Genomic DNA, 22,048 nt, shown 5'->3' with positions numbered 1-22,048 from the left:
TGACTAACAACGCTCACACCGTAGATCACGGTTACGGGGTCAATGGTTCTTATCCAGGTGATCAACCTGTCCTCAGTTTTCAGATTTTCGTTGCGTTGTAAAATTTTTGGGCTACAACATATACTAACCCTCACAGAGCACCACGAAAGTACCCGTGGGGCGTTCTAGCACAAGCGGAGTTTGGGGCTACCGGTCGGGGCTGTTCTCCCCCCTCGACGGTGATTCTATCTATCGCAAACAGCACTTTACACATCTCTAGGACAAACATGTTGTCCGAAACTAGGCCGTTACGGTCGCCAGACCCGTAGTTGGATCTAGGCTAGCACGAAGCCGAGAACGTTACAACATCGGCGGCCGCCCCTGAATCTATCCAAACCTGTACCCTTTGTGCAGCTCGACTAGGAATCGCAGTTCGCTTCTGCCACGCTTTCTGTGTTATTTAACCTCAATTCCATTTGACATGCTCAATCTCTTATAATAATAATAATAATAATAATAATATATATTTTCCAACAGACATATACGTCTACAGTGGAAACACAAGGCAGTAATACATAACAAAATAAAATAAAATAAAATAAATACAAATACAAATGAAAGAAAACATAAACTAAAGGAAATTTGTATCCTAATGAGGAATAATATGCCAGAATTGTTTGTTTTACACTTTTGTTAGTAAGCTTGACATGAAATATATCTAATTTAACACCAAGACAATTGTATAGCCTAAAACATGTTAAGAGCGGACAGTTATAGTGATGGAAAGTGTTAGGCACATTATAATAAAAAGTTATTGGTACTCTACAACTTAGTCTTGGAACATAAAACTGTACCTCAGTTAATAAATTAGCACACGATATTTCTCCTTTTACAATTTTTTGTAAAAATATTAAGCAACTTAAGTTACTTCTTGACAACATAGAATATTCATTAACAATACTGAGAAGAGCACGCTGCTCACAGTGTCTAACCGGGTACGAACCAAACATCTTATAATAGGAGTATTTGCAAAATTTGCGTAATACATTCTCTAAGAGATTTGTTTAGATTTGCTGATAAGGTTTCCAAATTACACTACAGTACTCCATTTTTGATCTTACTAGCGTATAAAATAGTAACTTAATGCAGTAAATGTCAGTGAAATCATGTGTTGCCCTTATAATGAATCCCAAAGTTTTTAAAGCAGCATTGGTGATATATTCAATGTGCGAACTGAAAGTTAATTTTTGATCCATTATAACACCAAGATCACGGAATTGACAACATAGTTCAAGAACTTTACCACTTATGTTATAATAGAATCTTATAGAACTTTTCTTTCTCGTAAAACACATAGCTTTGCATTTAGAATTATTCAAAATTAGTTTGTTTCTTGTACACCATAATAGAAAATATTCAACATCTTGCTGCAATATTAAACAGTCATAATAATTCTCTATCACATTTGCTATTTTCAGGTCATCAGCATAAATAAATGTACGACATTTAAGACTACTTACTGCATCATTAAAAAATAGTATAAATAACAATGGGCCTAAGTTACTACCCTGCGCAACTCCACTACCAACATTAAATATTGAGGACTTGTGACCACCAAATTCAACATATTGTTGTCTACCTACTATAACTGACTTTAACAACAATAATAATTGGTCACTAATACCAAACGACTTTAATTTATACAAAAGAATACAATGATGTACTGTATCAAATGCTTTAGACAGATCAGTATAAATAGTATCAACTTGCAAACGCCTGTCTAAAGCATTGGACACATATTGAGTAAATTCACAAAGGTTCGTCATTGTTGACCGACCTTTCACAAAACCATGCTGTTCTGGAATAATATCTCTACAAACATGAGAATATATAATACCCGAAGTAATTGACTCAAATATTTTTGCAAAATTTGGTAATAATGCTATAGGTATATAGTTTTTTATATCACACTTTTCTCCGGACTTATAAACAGGACTTATTTTAGATACTTTCCACAGAACAGGGTATTCAGATTTTGTTAAGATTAAGTTAAATATGTACAATAAAGGCTCTATTAAACTATTAATGCAATCAACAACTAGGAAAGCAGGTATGTTGTCAGGTCCAGTTACAAAGTTGCTCTTGAGTTTTTTAACAGAATTCAGTATATCACAACGATCGATGACAAATTTTGACAATATAGGATGAGAATCACAGGAGTTACAAAAATCTTTACTAGCACAACAACTTTTATCGCAGAACTCACAGAATGTAGCATTTATTTCACAGTTGGAATCACATTTATGATTAGCACCATTATTTGAAAAGACACTGGCAAATTGATCAGCAAACGCTTGCACAATATCCGCTGATGTGGTTAATTCATTCCCATCATGTGTCATTCTACCTGGAATGCTCGTTGATTTTCTCTTAGCGTTAAAAAATGACCAAAATTTCTTCGGGTCATTTTTGATAGAGTTTTCCGTATTCCTGATGAACATTGCATATTCCTTTTTTACTTCACGTCTTATTTCTGTACTTAACGATTTTACCCTGTCATAATGATACTGTGCCTTTGTTTTACGATACTTATTCCAGTGCCTACTCTTCTGTTTAATTAGCTGGATAATATGTTTAGTGAACCACAACGGATATTTTGACGTTTTGTATTTTGCTAATGGTACATATTGTTCAAAGAGACCATATATTGTATTATATAGATTATTGCAAGCATCATCAACATCAACACAATTTAGTAATTTTGACCAGTCAGCAATTGATAATGCTAAATATAGACCTTCCAAATCTGCTTTATAAAAGTTGAATTTTGTAAAATCTGTTTGTCTTTGAAACATCACATCTGGCTCCCCCTGTGTAGTTACATCAATTCTTAAGCAAGGGTGATGTGCGTCTTCATCAACTAATGGATATTCATGTCTCCAAACTTCTAACGCCAAAGAATCCGTTGACAACACTAAGTCCAAGAGTTTAGAAAAACTATTGCAAACTTTATTTCTCTGTTTCAAATCGTTTAGTGATAAAAAGTGGCTATAAATATTAAACATTTGAGTTGTTCTTGTACCTATTTCACATTCAATAAGTTCCGGAATATTGAAATCCCCAATGATAAGAATCGGTTCCGAGAAATCAACAGTATTTTCCAAATATTCAAACATTTGTTCATAACAAGATATAGGTAGACCTGGAGGAATATACATTGTAATTATCAACATGCCATCTTTTTTCAAGAATACCCTCACTCCAACAAAATCAATTTGCTGTACCGGGGAAACAAGATTTAGTGGTTGAACTGAGATCCTTGTAGTATTAACAGCAATCAGAGTACCACCACCTTTGCTATACTGACGATCACATCGGAAAACATTAAATTGGTTAAGAAATAATTCACTTGACGAAATACCAGAATGTAACCAAGTTTCAGTTAGTATAATAATATCCATTCCACAGGAACAAACGTTAAGAAAACAATTCCGTGTTTTTGAACTTAAACTTCTAACATTTTGGTACAAAATTTCAAAAAATGCTACATTAGAAAAATTAGTCTGTTGGAAATCTACTGATTTTTTGTAGAAACAATTTGGGGTATACCATTCATGTATTTCAGTTTTATGTCTTTATCACCAACACTTAATCTTCTTTTGAACTACTTCCTTATTGTGTAAGCTCTATTTTGTTGCATCTTAGTTAAATCTCTGTTAACATAAATTCCATTCTGAGCTTTGTACTTGACAATTACATTTTTTGCTGTCATCGCAGAGGAGAGAATTACACTGATCGGTCAGTGTAATTCTCGATATCTTATAAGTCATCAACAAAATATTTACAAAACAAAACTAGTTAAGATTTATGAAAAACAAAAGATCTGGTGTGAAATAAACTTGTGCCAATAGAAATATTACGTGAGGTTAAAACTGTAGAGCATGAAATGTACGTTCAATTAAAATTATACAACAAAGAAATTTACTGAGGTTAAAATTGTGAGATAGAGAAATACTGTATGAGGTGAAAAAAATGCAAAGTTAGAAAATTTACATGAGATTAATACTTGCCACACTTTATCAACGATTCAAACAAAAAGTTTACATTAAGTCAAATTATATAATGATCTAAGTGATTGGTTACTTAAAAAAAAGCAATTTACTTTGGGAATTTAGAATAGCGCGAGCTGGTTACCCCAACAAAACACATAATATATACAGACACAAAAATATTCAATCATCGTTGCGAGGAAAAAGCGTCTCGGTGATGTAATTTTTTTATCGTTGCGAGGAATAAGCCTCGTTGATGTCATCAATCTCTAGCGTTGTGAGGACAAGCCTCGATGATGTAATCAATCTTTAGCGTTGCGAGGACACGCCTCGATGATGTGATCATGATAACGATGATAATAACGATGATAACCGCCTAAGGGAAGAAATTATTTTAACCCCCCGCCAGTTCGCAGTATGAATTTTGTTAATTTAACTGCCGTAAATGAACTATTAGCAATCTTGTGTGAAGAATTTTGAATTGTTATAGTGTAATACGTATATGCATCCAGAAACCTATTCGTAATTTGTTAAATAAAGAACTATCATCCTGACTAAATGAATTTCATGAAATCTTCTAGCAAGTGGTTTCTTTAAATAATCCTGATTGTTAAATTGTGTTAACACTAGCTGACGATTAAGAAAAACTAACTTGATTGGTGAATTTACAAGCAATAAAACTAATTTACAGCACGTGTTCCGCGTTGAACGAAAGTCCGCACTTTTTCCCGATCAAAAAGCTGCAAGAATTAGCTACACGGTTGGGGGAAAGCTGTGTCGTCATCGCTACGATTAATTTTCGTTAAACAAAGGCTTCCTCCCTTTTTATCAACTACCAAACCAACTAATTTAAACTAGCTCTTACCACATGTTTTACATTCACAAAAACCCATCCAGACTGACGCTCCGTCATGCCGCCCTCTCCCAAACCACCAACCCTCTAACTAAAACCCCGAGCGCTACTAATTGTCCAACTATCCAGCAAGCGTTACCGTGCACCGGGTTGCCTATGTTTAACGATTTCTCAATTTCAAATTATTCAAATGCGATTTCGCGCCGCTGTTAATTAATTTCAGCTCGAAAAATTTGATTCAAAAATAAAAAGAAAAATCAATGATAACTTGATGAATTTTTTAAATAAACACCCATTATTCGAAATAGTAGAGAAAGAACTAAAAGTTATCATGGTTAGGGCATTTCGAACCTATGGAACGGAAAAAAGGGAAAAGAAGACCTCAGAGAAGATAAGGGGAGGCGGTGATAGAGAACATTAGAGACAGACAAATAAATTAAGTGGAAAGAGAAAAACTAAAGACAGGAAGAGACATAAGGATCCCATCCTGCTAGCCTATATGTACACTCAGAGTGTAATAAAAAATATAATCAAAATCAGCCATGGATTTTTGAAAATTTGTCTTTGATAGTATGTTCGATTTGTTAAAATGCCGACAGAGAAAATGTAGCAACAATTAAGACAAAGTATTAGTATCAATATTTCGGATTGTAGGTTACAAGTTTAATGATCAAATTTGTAACATTTTTCATTTTTGGTATGTAAATAACCAAACTCTGCCTAAAGTACTCTACTACAAAATTAGACACTAATATTATTAGTTATAATTAAGCCTGGCTCATTTGAAAAATTTTCTACTTTTGTAATATCACGCCAACGTGTCTGAGATTAAAAGTAATTCACATTTGTGATATAAATGTCAACGAAACTTGTCAAGTGACGACTAATCCTTAACTAAAACATGCTAAAAGCATGATATCCGATGTTTTTTTTTATCTGACATAGAGTGTCAAGTGACGTATGAAAACCAAAGTCGATGTCGCACCTTGTTATTTCCGGCACCAAGTCAGATAATTATGTCATGTTCCACGGCAATTCATACGTCATAGTAAACGTCAAAACGAATTCTTAAACATTTTAAAAATATATTTTTATGTGGAAAATTGAATATTTTGATATTTAAAATGAAGGAGATAAAATTTTCATGAGTTACGATACCGAAATAAATTCCGTTCTAGACTAAAACGAGTAAAATGATAAACCATCAACAAATAATTACAAAAACCGAAACCCGAAGCAGTTATTTTTGTAACAATTTCATCGCCCGAATGTAATTTCTCTTTTGCGTTAAACCCCCAGATATTCACCCCTTCAAGTTCTAATTATATCAATCACGGTACACGCGAACCCATATTTAGTAAATTGTACACACGTTCATCAATTAATCCATCCCACCACAATAATTTGCAGCAGCAAGACGTGCATGCCATTAATACGAGTTAGCCCCGACTCGTCCCTTAAAAAACAACTTTTCACATCGTCTCTTCTCGCCGTTCCTGCTACCTCTTAAGCACGAAACTTTCTGATAAATATATGTTTTCGAAACAGAACCGCGATAAACATCGCATTTATTGTCGTTAAAAAATAAACAAAGCGAAGAGGGGTCGTTACAGTTCCGACGCATATTGCTCGCCCTACGTTGTAGATGCTAGTCTGACGGGGGAATTTGGCTTATGACGTAAGCCGATTAAAGGGGCGGTGGGTCAGTGGTTGTTAAATGAAAGGATATCTCAAGAGGAAAGGGTAGAAAAGGCGATTAAAATCAGTATGGACAAGACGATCACGAGATGGACGATAACTGACAAAATATAAACACTGGGGGCGTCGAAAAATATCAACGCAACGTTTTCATCCCCCGTGAAACCAAATGTGTGTAAAACATTATCAAAATTACTTTAATGCTACTTGCATCTCAAAGTGTTGTTTAAAATATGTAAGTGCCGTAAAGCGAATGAAAATCTGGTTGCAGAGTTGTAATCTTTCTACTTTGATAATTACGGAAAATTTGTTCAGTTTAAAATGGATTGTTCATTATAAACTAAGGGATACAATAAAAAGTGACAGGCGTTGGAATTATTATTTGCTGTTTATTTATAACAAGGTAACTATTTTCGATAGTCGTATCAATTTTTCGCGTTTTATTGTTATTTCATCTTTTGTTTTGTTTGCGTGATGTGATAAAAATCTGTCCTTTTCAGAACTGGTGGGTGAGTTTGCTGTTTACGACATTTTTACTAAGAATGACTTTTTCTGAACAATACCAAGTTTTCATGATAATGTCTTACTATCGAAACGATATAAAAGTAGATGAAACTTGGTAATATTCAAATGGATTATGTATGAAAGAATTTCCACTGACCTTGCCATAGAGCACAACGCAGTTTGCCAACAAACTTTTCTTCTTATTTACATTTTCTCGTATTTATCAAAGATTTTTTATAAGTAGTGTTCAGTCTTCTCCGTATCTCTCTTCTTGTATATCACTGGTTTAATATACTTTCGTCCATCCACAGCTCGTTCATAATATCTGTCACTTAGGCATGCTTCAATTGTTCCCATCTTCCCGACTTCGTTTCCCTTTTTAGTATCACTAGTTCCCCTCTAATTTTCCCTCTGTCATTGGCTTCATTTCGTAAATTTGGTCTTTTTTTATTTCAATCCTTTCTTGTTATTCTGTACTCTTTGCCCTTTATTTCTTTCTCTGATTTAATTTTCTTTAATTTTTACGCTTTTTTCCTCATTAGTTGCTACTTTTAGTCTTTGAATTTACTTCTATATGTTTTTCTAATTTTGAGGAACTCTTTTTTTGTTATTTTTTGGCTTTTCCATCTTATTAATATCTCCCTTCCTTTTCTTTATGAGACGAAACATTCCTCATTGCACCGGTCATTTTTTCTCTCTCCACTTCTTCTTACACCAATTTCTACCTTAATTTCTGCATCAACGAAAGTGTGCGTTCTTATATTTTCTTCATATCTCCCAAAAGCTCTCTCACCCCATGTTAGTCTCACATAATGTGTGTACTTTCTTCTGTTCTTTTTTCTGTTTTGTATCATATTTTTTCTATTTCAACTTCCAGTATCATATGTTCGGAGTCTATCTGTTCCTAGTTTGAATCTATTACCGATTGCCCTCTCAGTTCTCCATAGGTTAATTCGTCTTCATTATCCCCACTTTTATTTCCTTCAAGATTTCTCATCCTCTCTCTTCGACTATTTCCAACAGTTGCTTTTCTTCCTTATTTATCTTCCATCATCTTCTGTATTGCCTATTCTTCCCCATTTTCTCCTATTCGTACATTGAAATCTTCCCCTATGATTACAGAGTCGTCAACTCGTGGTTGGAAATCCCGGCTATTGGGCCAATCCGCGAGCGTCACGTCATCCCGACCGTCCCTGATTTCTATTCAAGACCTGCATCTTTTGTGCAGATGGCGCGGCCGCCAGCTCGACAAGGAACCGCGCACTCCGCTTCCGCTACGTGTTTGTGTGTTATTTAACCTCAGTTCCATTTAAATGTTCAATTTCGATGACATTGATATTAAACTACAACTGAACAAGTATTAAAGTTTCAAAAGAGCAATGAACAACGTTTGAATTCGCCATACACTCTCGTGAAATTTTTAAACAGCAAAGAATTTTTCTCTAAGATTAAGATTGGACATCAGACAATTTATATGATGGAAGCATTAATCAACAAAATATTTACACGAAAAAAAACTAGCAAAGATTTATAAAAGCAAAAAAGATCTGGTGTGAAATAACACTTGTGCAGATAAAAGTTACGTGAGATTAGGAACGGCAGAGCATGGAAAAATTGGATGAAGTGAAAAATTGCAAAGCTACCAGCATTACATGACTTTAATATTTTATGTCCATGCGAGTTATTGGTTAATTTTTAAAACTGAAATATTTAGCTGCATTGTGGTCATTGTTATACATTCCCCCGCAAACAAACATTAACAAAAACATAGCAGACAATTTGGAGGTCGAAACTGGCATCGGACGAATGCGTTGTTCAAAAAATATGCGTCAAAAATATGTCCCCCAAAAATGTGATCAATCCTGTGGCGCTGTGTAAATAATGGTTTAATGATGACCCACAATGTTATTAATTTGTTCAACGAGATTTTAGAGTTCAAACATGTGCTCGGTTTGAAAATACTCTTTAACATGGCCGCTACCAGAACAAAAAATTTACCTAACGTTAAATTATGCCACACTTTATCAACGATTCAAACAAAGAATTTACATTATGTTAAATGATGCCTTGATCCAAGTGACTGGTTACGTAAAACCATTAACTTTGAGAGTTTATATCGTGGACTGTCCCCAGCTTAACCCAAACAAAACACATGATAAATAAACACAAAATGCATCAGGTCTTGCGAGAAAAGCTTCTCGGTGATCTGATGATGATTTGATGATAATAACTGCTTAAGCGAAGAAATTTTTAGTCCCCCCGTACCTCACTCCACGATACTATGAATTCTACCGCACTTTCCACGGTCTTTTTCCAGAATGGAGCAACGTTAGGTTAATTTAACTGCCGTTAATGAACTATTAGCAATCTTATATGAGGAATACTTAAGTATAAGCATCTAGAAACTTATTCATAATTTTGTAAACAAGGGGTGTTATCCTGACTAAGTGAATTTCTTGAAATCTCCTAGTAAATGCCCGCCCTAAATATATTTCTGATTGTTAAACTGTGTTAGAACTAGTTAACGATTAAACTCCTAACGTGAACTGTAAATTTACAAACAATAACACAAATTTATACACGTGTTAGCGTCGGTCGAAAATTCGCCTACTTCCGCTTAAAAAAACCTCAAGAATTAGCTACGTGTGTTGGGGAAACTGTGGTGTCGTCGTCGTTACGACTGATTTTCGTTAAACAAAAGCTTTCTCCTTTTTATTAACTACCAAACCAACTAAACTGAACCTAGTTTCCTTTTCCTTTTCTGACCCCTTATCTTTAGCTTTTCTTTCTCTTCCTGCTCATACACCATTGCTGATTTCTCACTATATTTTCTTCCTTTGGTCTTTCCTTTTTCCTTTTTCCTTTAACCTTAATTATTATAATCATTGGCAATAATTCCAATTTCCTTCATTTGCCTCAGTCTATATTATTTCCATTTATATGCAGTCCTGTGTCTTTGTTATAGTCTTCATTAATGTATATTTTCGTTCCCTTAAGCTTTTTTGCTTCTGAAAGACAAGTATGAGTCTTACTGAATTTTTTCTCTTCTCCCCTTTCAATAATTTTCTTCTTTATATTCATACGTACTTCTATGACACCCAAAACTGGTAAATAATTTATTTCCATTCCATTTTCATTTGTCTCTTCATGTATTTTATGTATTGCTATTTTGCTAGGTTTACTTTTCCTTAAAGTCTTGCGTTCCATACTTTCCTCTCTTTCTCCTTTCACATGATTTAATTTGTGCTCTTTTCTGGTATTATATTCACGTCCTGTTTCGACCTCAGTAGGCTACCATCACTGACTGTTGTTATTATTATTTTATTTTGTTACATCTGACATTTATCTTTTATGTCTTCTTCGTCGACGATATTTTCTCTACGATCTATAGTTTTGTAAGTTAAAGACAGTAGTGAAAACATCGTTTCAAAATTTCCATAAATGATTGAGATATTGACTTTTAAGGATACGTGATGAAAAATTTCGCCACATATTTAAAAAGAAGATGACGATAAACTGTTTAAAAAAAAATCCTTTACATTATACAGAAACATTTGTAGACAGATTATACTTAAAAATTTCATAACAAAGGGCCTCCTCTTAACCAGTAGTAAAAAGATTTTAAATTTCAACTAAGAATTCACTAAAAACTGCTTGTCCTTAAAAAAAATATGTGTCGAAGAAGAAAATTAGAATAAGATTTCAAAATGTTATTCAGAGAAATAAAGACTCACTGTAGAGTAAACTCTATCTTATTAATTATATTTATTACAAATTTATTTCCAAAATATTAGGTAATAATAATAAATCATAGTGTGTTAATTTTATACAAAAATTTGAAGCATAGACTTTCAAGCTAAACATGTAATTGAAAAGAAAAAAATACTTTAACAAAAATAGTGTCTATAAATTTTTGTAACGAGGGAGAAAAATTAGAATTTTGCCAAATTACTTTTTTTTTAATTTGGTACCCTTCACACGATAATCTTAAAATACCTAAAATTTCTCGATAAAATTTAGTAACATGTGGGATTATGTATCAAATAAAACTGCCCCTACACTGACAAACAGAAACAAATAACCAACATTTTTGTATTCCACAAATTGTCAACTATCGATAAACATTAAATTAAACATTCGTTGACACCTCCTATGTTTACGCTCATGGAAGCAAGGACCTATATATTTTATCAGCTAACACTTGATCATATCTCATTTAAGACACTTAAACAAATGGAAAATTTTTGTAATGTTCTTTGCATCCAAGTAATTATGTAATTCGAAACTATTCCTACGTCACCTGATTGCACAGTCTAGATAACAAAATTGTTGTTTCAATTAAAAAAAAAAGCCGTTTAGAATTATTACAAAAATAAGCATTAATAGGTTTCACAAAATTTCGTGAGTCCTTCTCAAAGAATTTCCACTCTACCTACGTACTACTTCTGTCTTTATATATAAATAGGATCCTATACTGAAACGAAATTTAATTATTGTTTTCCATGAAATTCCAATAATCAAGCTTTTTTTTCTAAAGATATATGTCCTTTTAACTTAAAGGAAAATTATGCAGAAACTGAAAACTTTTAGGTTTTCAGGAATCATGTCAGATGCACGTGGAAAGTCGACATTTCTAAACAACAACATCATTACGAGAAGAAACTTTCGACATATAACAATAGCATCAGAATGCAGACAGGGTTTGTTTTTATTTTACCTATTGTTAAGACAAGGATCTCGCAAATGCAAGAAGGTGCTGCTGTTCGAACAAATAGCATATTGGTTGTTATTATTGTGGTATCATTTGTTTCTTGCCAAACTGTACTGTAATTATTGCATATGAATAACGTTTCTACGTAAAATAAAAGTGATTTTATTATTTATTGTTATTTATTGTCATAACACAAAAATCGTTACCACAAAACATTATTTTACACTTACTTAGTACCACAAAGTCGTTATTTTAATTTGTAACGACACAATGTCTCCTTATCGTAATGTACAACATCTAGCGAGCGTAAGCTATGTGTTGATATAGCTATTGTAAAGTTTACCAAACTGCATTTTGCTTCTAACTAGAACTAAATTAATTAATGAAATAATACATCGTTTTAAACAACTAAAGCTCAAACAAGCTTAAACTTTCTAAAAAAATTTTATGACGACGTTTAGTTATCTTCCCCACAGACCATATCTACCCGCCTCGATCGCCTGATTTGACACCTTTAGAGTATTTCTTGTTCCCGACTTTGAAAACCACTATTTGTAGACAAACAGTAGATACAATTGAAGATCTAAAAGGGAGAATCATATAAGAGTGTGAAAGTGTTACTTCAGTATTTTGAGAATATGAAAGGACGAGTCAATTTATGTATCGGAGCTGAAATTCTTAATATTTGTAACTTTTGAGGAAATCAATAAGAACAATACATGCACCAGAAGGTGTCTGCATATTTTCTCATTTTCGTGCTCTTGGAAGCAGTAAAGGTGGTTTAAATTGAGAACAGTTGCCATGATGAAAAATCCTCTTAGAAAACTAAGATAAAGTTTTTTATACTTTTTATTTTTTAAAACAATTTTACAGTTTCTACAAAATTTCAATAAAAGGAAAAAAATTGTTTTAGTAATATACTATATACCTATCGTTTATTATAAATTATTATATTAGTAAGCAACAATAAAAAATGAACAGAAATTATGATATCAAATTTTATTTAAATTTTACAAAATAAGATGCTCCTGCGCTTGTCATTTACGAATCCGTATTGAGTTTTTATCTTAGATATCGAGATTTTTGGAAAAAAAATCTAAATTCTGTAATAACATTTTGCAATTTAACCTTAAAACTGCAAAACCGAATGTTCTGCTGAAATCTTGCAAATGTTTTAACGTTGTCGTAAGCGTAGTAAATCGTTAATCAAAATTTATCCAGGTTATGCCATTCCAAAAAATTGATGACGTTATCATAAAAAAATAAAATACGCAAAATTTAGTTTTATAATTTTTCTAAAACTCCTGTGCATCAGGGGCTAAGGAAATTTTTCTAAATAACTTTAAACCAATTTTTTGGGCGGTTTTTAAACTCCATGTTCACAATTTATGCACTAAGCATGATAAATTTTTATTAGATGTTTTTCTGTGAATTATCATGCATTATATATCTTAAATCTCTGTTATTCGGGGCAATTTTTTTATTATATTTACCTACTTATTTGACGTGTGTAAAACATATTTTTTTGTTGACTGCAAATTATTTATTTATTTATTTCGAAATTCTTTAAATTAATTTTTGTATCGTAATAAAGTTTCACGGAAGTTAGGTATTTTGTCTCCTCTGGGATAAATTGTAAAGTTGGAAATTTTTATATAAACGCTTATGCATTACTAAAGAGTTTATAATACATCTTTGAAGTGAGATTTACCTAATAAGATTTTCAGATAACCTAATCACACATGATTATCAAATGTCTAAAATCTCAGAAAATTAGATAAGCCATTTCTGGGTTAGCTCTCTGCATCAAGTAGATTTGAATTAATGTACTTGGTGCATATCATGTCACTGCGATAAATTAGGAAACCAAATAATCCAAATCATTTTTTTAACATGACCCTGAAAATATAAAAAATGAGTCTTCCGTTTCCGTCTGTCGTCTACACTTCTACAGTCTTTGCAGATAATTATTAGACAGATAATTTCCAAAACTACTGGACCCATTGTCAGCAAATTTCATCGTGTAGATGGCAAGATGCTAACCCAAATTTGCCTAATCATCCCTACCCACACTGGGACGACGTCGCATCAAAAATAACCTGGTCCTTCATACACTTGTGGTTTATGAATCCGTCTTGCTTTCTCTCCAAACATCCAGATTTTTCTAAAAAAAAGAAACAAAGCAAATATTGTGTAATAACAACATTTAACTTTAAACCTGCAAAACCTAGTGTCCTGAAATTTCTATAACACCATTTATCAGGTTTTTGCAAACTGTAGCAATTTTTTTCTTAATGTCTCTTTTATGGTGCTAACGGTATGGATTTCCTCGGTGTAATAATCACCAGAAAATACCATTTTTCATAATTCATTACATCGGTTTTATTAAAAAACAAAAACAATTCTTGCTAATGTTGAATTTGAAATTCACTGTTTACTATTAAAAAAATTTAGTTTACATTTATACCTCTATATCTAATAGATCATTTGCGCCATAAGTTTTTAAAGGCATTTTTTACATCTTTACAGTTGGCTATCAAATGTAGTTGTAAAAATGTCACACAAATTATCATATGGATAAAAATAAAAACGCCCATACTATATTTCATCGATTCCATATAAATTTATCAGCACTCCATAATTCACGTGCCTGTGTGATACCTTCCCAAAGCATCTATAATTTATGCAACATTAATATTTATTTATCTTTATCAAATATATTAATAACGAGTATACTAAAATGCAGTAGCAAATCCAGTTTATTCCTCATCCAACACACCGTAATACGCTCCAATATAACTGTCATTACCATATACCCCTGCAGCAATAAAGATAAATTAATTTATGCACCCAATAAATTAATTGAACAATAATGTTATTGTTCGATTAGAGTTCCCATTTCTACTTACAAATTACATTTTCGTAAAAATTGCGCTTTGTGCGCCATCTGCAGGGTGGTGGGCGACTCATCGATCGCTATCTGCTGGAGCAACCCCTAACACTCACCGCCACCTTTGACCCGGATTACGCATTTAGAACATGGTTTCGAACAGGTAACATTACGCAACAATTTGGAAACAAATATTTGGGAAGATGACTATTTTTTCTATGTATTATTCGTAGACGCACGAGAATTTGTTTGCACACAGCGTTATATTTTCAGAGTATTATTTATAACAATTATAACAATAAGAACATTCACAAACAATGTGATTAGGTGATAAGGCTGATACAGTTTATGTTAGGTTTGAATTTGTTTTTCTCACGATTTGTGCTATTCGGTCAGCGGCGGCAAAGGCGATGAAATTGATTTTATTTTTTCTTGAGTGACTGTGATATTAGTTAAGATATTCAAAGAAAATGGGAAAAGTTCCAAATGGTACGTTTCGGTAATAAAAAAAGTATATTTCTCATATTTTTTTTTATAGGTTCAACAGAATGTTGTACTGCCAGAAATGTACTCTGGCATTTAGTTTTTTTAGGTTTTGCCGTCAACTATATGTTGAGAACGAATTTAAATATAGCCATTGTATCAATGGTGAAATACAGAAGTAATAATAATCTTACACTAACAAGTGAATGTCTGGATAATAATAAATCAAAAATTGACAACTCTTCTCTTGCACGAGATAGTGAACTAAATTACAACTTGACTTCTTTTAAAGTAAGTAATATTCCAAATTAAATCAAAATAACTTTCCAGTCCCAAAAAAAATACATATTAATAAATAAAATAAAAAATTACACTTTTTTATGATACGTCTTTTGAAAAATAATACAATTTATCATATATTTATAAAATATGCTGATTGAGTTCAAATATAGAAAATTTTCACTAAAATATTCACGATGCAAATTTCGGTTAACTTTAGATCAACTTTGATTGCATATTCATACATACACTGATAACATTATTTAACTACTGACAGAAATTAAAATGTCCGTCTTTGTGCTTAATTAAGCAGAATAAATACATACGTGTGCTAAAAATCTGAGCATGGAAATTTATTAATTTTTTTAGATTATTAAAAAAATATTTTGACGTCAGATAGCAATTATTTAGATCTACAAAGTGTACTGTTTTCAGCTACATACATTGTTTTTCCCGTAAATATGCGATTTAATTTAGATATCTAAAACGTTTACTATCATAAAAACAAAATAACATGAGATCAAAGTTTTTAATGGAATCTTAAAAATAAATAACGTCAAAATTTTTTGTGCATGTTTATTAAATCTGAAAACATTTAAACGCAACTTTCTTAACTCTAATAATACGAAAATGCAAGTTAAAAACTGTCGAATTCACGTTCAAATTTCAAGCGTTCTTTTTTTCAAAATATAATAAAAGGATAATCAATGTTAGTTGGTTAAAATATTTTTTAACCCATCGTCTCCTAAACAATTCTAAAAAATGTTAAACCACAAATAAAGGAGGATGTCATACTATAAATTTCAAATAATATTTATTTAATAAAACCTTGAGGTCACGTCTAGAAGTTTTTGGAAGCAATGAAAAAATGAATTTTAATTGGTAACTTACCATGTTCAAGATAACTTTCAATAGTGTGCAAATTTTCAGGGCATTTAGCTTAATAGTTTCAATATTAAATTGTAAAATGTTTTTGTAAAGTTTAATTTTTTTCCAAGTGGTATAGGCATGTATTAATAAATCGCAATCTATAACAATATTAATGATGATAACAATAATAGTAATAAGTAATATATATGTAGCAAAATTTTGAGGTGACGTTATCAAACTTTTGATTAGGATGTTCAAACATATTCTGGTTTATATACTGTGCCACCTTCTTGATATTCTTAAAATACATTTTAAACTTCACAACGATTACTCCAGGTTGTTTGACTGTAAATAACGATAATGTAACGATTATCCGCACAACACCAAAAACACACAAACTATTTGCCGACGCGTTTCGCCAACGACGTTGGCATCTATACAAAGCTAAACTAAACTAAAAAAAGAAAACAAAGCTAAACGTAAAAATTTTAGGTATGTCTAGATAATAAGACACAGGGATCTTTTTGAATGCATTTTAAATACGTAGTCACTAATAGTACGTAGAATCTTCATAAATTTCTCCAGACACTCGTTTTTTAAACACTTGCTCCACTCTGCTACAGTCGTGAGTAAACAAAATCCTAACTAAAGACGCGTTTATAAAACTTGTTACATTTTACGTCTATGACTAAATTTTACTGTAAATGTGTCGGAATCTACATTTTCTTGGCCTTTCAAATAAAACTCCTGGTTAACATTATCTAATTAAAACTTGTAAAAAGGGTATGTTATATTTATTATTTCTATAGCACTTACTTTGAAATTCGTGGTTCAGGATAGCCAGAAATAAACAGTGAAAAAGTAGTACTTTCGAAAAATTAAACAGATGCTAAGTATTAAATCATTTTACAACATTTACTTACCTATGTTTTGTTAATATTTCTACTAGCTACTGACTTGACTTTTTTATTCTTATTTTTTTTTTGTATCGCTTTGAATTATTGTTAATGTTTACATTCACCAAGACAGAAACATGTGTGGCGGCACAATAATACGTAGTAGTAAGCGAAGAAAGATAAGCTCCTCCGTAGTCCAGTGGTAAGGGCACCCGCCCGGCAAGCGGTAAACGTGCGGTTCGATTCCCACCGGAGAAGCAACATTTTTCTTCGCTTACCTACACATGTATTTAGTAGAACAATTATTCTTACAATTTTATTCTTGTATCCACTAAAATTTTATTGGTCTGTGAAATTAAACACACAATAACGTTGTTGTGCAAACAAACCCTAAGTGATAAAAACCAGTAGAAAGTGGAATGCCGTCAAACATCTAAAAATTGCATTGCACTGTAAAAAAATTTGCAAACGCGGTAGAGTATATACGTAGACATATGTAAGTATTTAAAAAAATACATAAGACAAACAAAAAATTATAGCCAAAATCCCAACCAACAGTAGGACTACGTCATCTCCAACATTTACAATACTAGTTAATGTTATTTAGATTTTATAAAATAAGATAATCCTGCACTTGTGGTTTATGAATCCGTGTCGGGTTTTTACCTCAGATATCGAGATTTTTGAAGAAACAATTATAACAACATTTTGCCATTAAACTTTAAAACTGCAAAACCGAATACTTTGAAATCTTGCAAACGTCGTTAGGCTATCAAAAAATGATGAGGTAATTTTATTAATCTGTGTTTTTAAGCATCCAAATTTTTTTTTGGGAAAAAATCAAAATTGTTTAACATTTTACAATTTGACTTTGAAATTGCAAAACCGAATCCTATGAACTTATTTTAAACATATAGGAGGCATGGTAAATAGTTAGTCAAAATTTTTCCGTTTATGCCTCCCTCCCCCCCAAAAAAGTGATTACGTCATCTTACAGTTTTGCCGAATAAATGTTGTCAAATTTATGACTGTTTATGCGAGACATCTAGTTTTTTAAGAAAAAATTGAGTGACTTGAGGAGACCAAACCAATCCAATTTAAATGTTTATCTTTTAAAGGTTGATGATTGTAATATGAACGTGCTAATAGACGAATTCTTCCGAAGTATGAACAAAAACAGTCCAAGTTAAGCATGTATTGAGAAATTGAGATTTTTTTTCCGTTGCCCAACTGTTTTAATATATTTCATATTGTCTGTATTTGTGCGGGCCGCGCCCCCATAAGAATTGGCGCCCCCGTGACCAGAGATTTTGTGAACTGTACTTCCTATCTAGTTTTCCTGATTTAATTTTCGCTGCCCACTACGTCACCAAATTACGTACATCGTCTCTTACTTAGGACGTACACCTTGTGTTATAGCAATCTCTTAATAATAACTTTACTTAAGTCATATTTAAGGCGTTGTTGTCTGTATATAACCCATTGCGGTTATCGGTCGAAATATTATACTCAGGGATCAGGGGTGCCTCATAGTTCGGTTTTTGGATCACTAATTTTCACTTTATTACTTCCCGAGCGTAAGCAAAGGAAGTATTGTAATCGAGTCCGTCGGCCGACTCTCTACTTTTATGTTTTCTCGATCTTTCATGACCCCTAGAAGACGAAGAAATAGGTCCCCATTTCCGTCTGTCTGTCCATCTGTCTGTCCGTCTGTCCATCTGTCCATCTATCCGTCTGTCCGTCTGTCCGTCTGTCCGTCTGTCCGTCTGTCTGCCGTCCCGGATTTTTATTAGACAGATAATCTCCGAAAGCACTGGACCGATTGTTACGAAATTTTGTACTTCTATTAGGAATATCATGTAGATGGTAAAACGCTAACCAAAATTTGTCTAATCATCCCCACCACTAATGCGATGACGTCACTTTAAAATTGTACATAGTAAATGGGTCTTAAATTGTATAAAATAACATAGTCCTACACATGTTGTTTACGACTCCGAATTGAGTTTTTACCCGAAACGTCCAGATTTTTGGAAAAAAAATCAAAATTAAAAAACATTTTCCAATTTAATTTTGAATCTGCTAACCCGAATGTTTTGAAATGTTGCAGATGTTTTAAGGCTCTAAAGAGCATCATAAATCTTTAGTCAAAATATATTTGGTTATCCCCTCCAAAAACTTGATGACGTCAGCTCAAAAGTTTGCCGAATAAATCATATCTAAAATGTACAAAATATGATGCGTCCGTACTTGCGATATATCACTCCATTCATATTTTTTGGATTTGCATATACAGGGTGACTCAAAAAAATTAATGAATGCGCAAAATTTATTTTATTAATTTACTCAGGAACTACAAAACCGAATGCTTTGAAATCTTGAAAATATTTTAAAATTATCATAAGCATGGTAAATTTTTGATCAAAATGTATTTGGTCGTCCCCCCTAAAAAATTTATGACGTCACCACAAAATTTTGCTGAATAAATCCTATCTAAAATGTACAAAATATGGTGGGTCTCTTCTTGTGATTTATTATTCCATTCAAATTTTTTCGATTTGCATATACAGGGTGACTGAAAAAAATTAATGAATGCGTCAATTTATTTTATTGATTTAATCAGGAATTACAGAACCGAATGCTGTGAAATCTTGGAGATGTTTTAAAGTTATCATAAGCATGGTAAATTTTTATCAAAATTTATTTGCTCATCCCCCCTAAAAAAATTGATGACGTCACCCTTAAAATTTGGTGAATAAATCCTATCTAAAATGTTAAAAATATGATGAATCTGTACTTGTGATTTATCATTCCATTCATATTTTTTGGATTTGCATATAAAGGTGACTCAAAAAAATTAATGAATGCATGAATTTATTTTATTGGTTTAATCAGGAATTACAGAACCGAATGCTTTGAAATCTTGGAGATGCTTTAAGGTTATTATAAGCATGGTAAATTTTTTATCAAAATGTATTTGTTCATCCCCCTAAAAAATTGATGACGTCACCCTAAAATTTTGCTGAATAAATCCTATATAAAATGTAGAAAATATGATGAGTCTGTACTTGTGATTTATCATTCCATTCATATTTTTGGATTTGCGTATACAGGGTGAACCAAAAAAATTAATGAATGCGTGAATTTATTTTATCGATTTAATCGGGAATTACAAAACCGAATGCTTTGAAATCTTGGAGATATTTTAAAGTTATCATAAGCATGGTAAACTTTTGTTCAAAATGTATTTGTTCATCCCCCCTAAAAAAATTGATAACGTCACCACTAAATTTTGCTGAATAAATCGTATCTAAAATGCAAAAAATATGATGAGTTTGTACTTGTGATTTATTATTTCATTCATATTTTTTAGATTTGCTTAAGAGGTGGCTCAAAAAAATTAATGAAGTCAATTTATTTTATTGATTAAATTAAAGGCAACACTTATTATTAGTATTACATTGGACCAACCCAATTTGGTAGACACAAAATTTTGTAAAGTAAAAACTCGGTTGAAACATAAAGGTTGCACGCTTATTTATATTTACTTTAACATTACAGACGTGCATTTGTTTTGTGCGCTGACTAGGTTCCGCGAATGTGGTATAGACATGTTTATAATCAACCAATTGTGAATTCCACCGTCAAAAGTTAAAATAAAACCCAATGTTTTATATAATAAGCGGAAGTCGAAGCAATAATAACCTCTAGACGACCATCGGTTTTGTTTACAGTTTCTCGTTTGACTCTCACGTATGCTATTTTACGCTTGTCGTCTTAAATTAAGAATGTTTATACATAAACGATTTTCAGTTGCCTCTCCTAGTACACGCCGGCTCCGTATACGTGAGTAAATTGTTTCGTCATTTTATTGATTATTACAAATCAATATTTCATTTTCCCGAAAATTTGGGAATACAATAATTTTATTCTTAGTATTACACTACTATCCCAACTGATATACGTGTCCTTGCAAAAATGTTGATGACGTCATGGCATTTTTTTTTTAAATTCCCACTACAAAAATGTAACGAGAAAAAAAACACAATAGGCATGCAGTCGTCAAGTTTCCGACAGCGAGGGAAGTACTGTCTAAACTCTTTAGACCAATTTTTTTAGAACGAAATCTTCATAAACGCCACTCCAGTGGAGACCCAGCCAAATACATTCGCATGGAACGAAAAACAGCAATCCAGTATACTGGGTGCTTTCTTTTGGCTGCATTGGCTCACACAAGTTCCTGGGGGAATACTCGGCTCAAAATATGGAGCAAAGCTGGTCTTTGGTTTAGCAAACTTTACTGCCATCCTTTGCTGCTTCTTTATACCAATGTCGGCTTTCATGGGTCACCAATATCTCATCGCACTTAGAATTGTGCAGGGAATACTAGCTGTAAGTTAGTTAATTTTATTCAAACTAAATAGCTTCATTTTTTTATCGCATGACATTTTGTTTATAATTTAATTTTAAAATGTTTTAAATGATGTTGAAACAAAGTACCGTGAATTTAATCAGTTACAAACAAAGCGTTCAACTTTAGCCTTGTTTCAAAGCTTACCCCGCACCTGAAGCGAAAAGTTTAATTATGTTTATTATTACTAGTTTAATATCGGGGAAATTTCAGTATTTTCTTTTAACGCTGCCTTAATTTCAACATTAAAATAACCCTTCCCCGTCCAAAAAGCATTTCGTTAAAATCACAACCACTTTAAACCACTCCAGACCTTTCCGGTATTTATTTTTAGGTTTTTTATTTTATTTTAATTTCGAGCTAATTTCAAGCCGCTTCAAAGCCAACATTCGCCCTTATGTTCTCGTTAACCTTTACAAATATTT

At 32.3% G+C, this 22,048-nt stretch overlaps 2 protein-coding genes and 1 long non-coding RNA gene across 6 annotated transcripts in view; 1 reads left to right on the top strand and 2 right to left on the bottom strand.

Moving 5' to 3' along the window:
* Positions 1-319: 319 nt before the first annotated feature.
* Positions 320-3,440, bottom strand: LOC135128202 (uncharacterized). Its single transcript, XM_064055095.1, has 4 exons — positions 2,041-3,440; positions 1,704-1,851; positions 1,500-1,631; positions 320-430 (listed from the first exon to the last, which is right to left on the bottom strand). The coding sequence occupies exons 1-4, from the start codon at positions 3,438-3,440 to the stop codon at positions 320-322; spliced, it is 1,791 nt and encodes a 596-aa protein (XP_063911165.1).
* Positions 3,441-11,999: 8,559 nt separating this feature from the next.
* LOC135127970 (uncharacterized) lies at positions 12,000-14,961 on the bottom strand. 4 transcript variants are annotated; one of them, XR_010280308.1, is made up of 4 exons: positions 14,704-14,961; positions 14,013-14,612; positions 13,848-13,958; positions 12,000-12,377 (listed from the first exon to the last, which is right to left on the bottom strand). It is a non-coding gene; the product is annotated as an uncharacterized LOC135127970 (long non-coding RNA). The 4 variants fall into 4 exon arrangements; XR_010280307.1 differs by lacking the exon at positions 12,000-12,377 and having other exon boundaries at positions 12,813-13,958; positions 14,704-14,960; XR_010280310.1 differs by lacking the exon at positions 12,000-12,377 and having other exon boundaries at positions 12,813-13,958; positions 14,394-14,612; positions 14,704-14,956.
* Positions 14,962-15,022: 61 nt separating this feature from the next.
* LOC135127969 (sialin) overlaps positions 15,023-22,048 on the top strand; it is a 36,004-nt gene continuing 28,978 nt past the window's right edge. Inside the window, exons 1-3 of the mRNA XM_064054688.1 lie at positions 15,023-15,173; positions 15,223-15,458; positions 21,332-21,604. Of these exons, the coding sequence (XP_063910758.1) occupies positions 15,155-15,173; positions 15,223-15,458; positions 21,332-21,604 (528 nt within the window). The 5' untranslated portion in view covers positions 15,023-15,154. The remainder of the gene's footprint in view (positions 15,174-15,222; positions 15,459-21,331; positions 21,605-22,048) is intronic.

Source organism: Zophobas morio, unplaced genomic scaffold (assembly GCF_036711695.1).
Source record: "Zophobas morio isolate AGI-343-1 ecotype UQ-CSIRO unplaced genomic scaffold, CSIRO_AGI_Zmor_V1 ptg000012l, whole genome shotgun sequence".
NCBI lineage: Eukaryota > Metazoa > Arthropoda > Insecta > Coleoptera > Tenebrionidae > Zophobas > Zophobas morio.
This window is presented reverse-complemented; position numbering and strand designations above follow the sequence as displayed.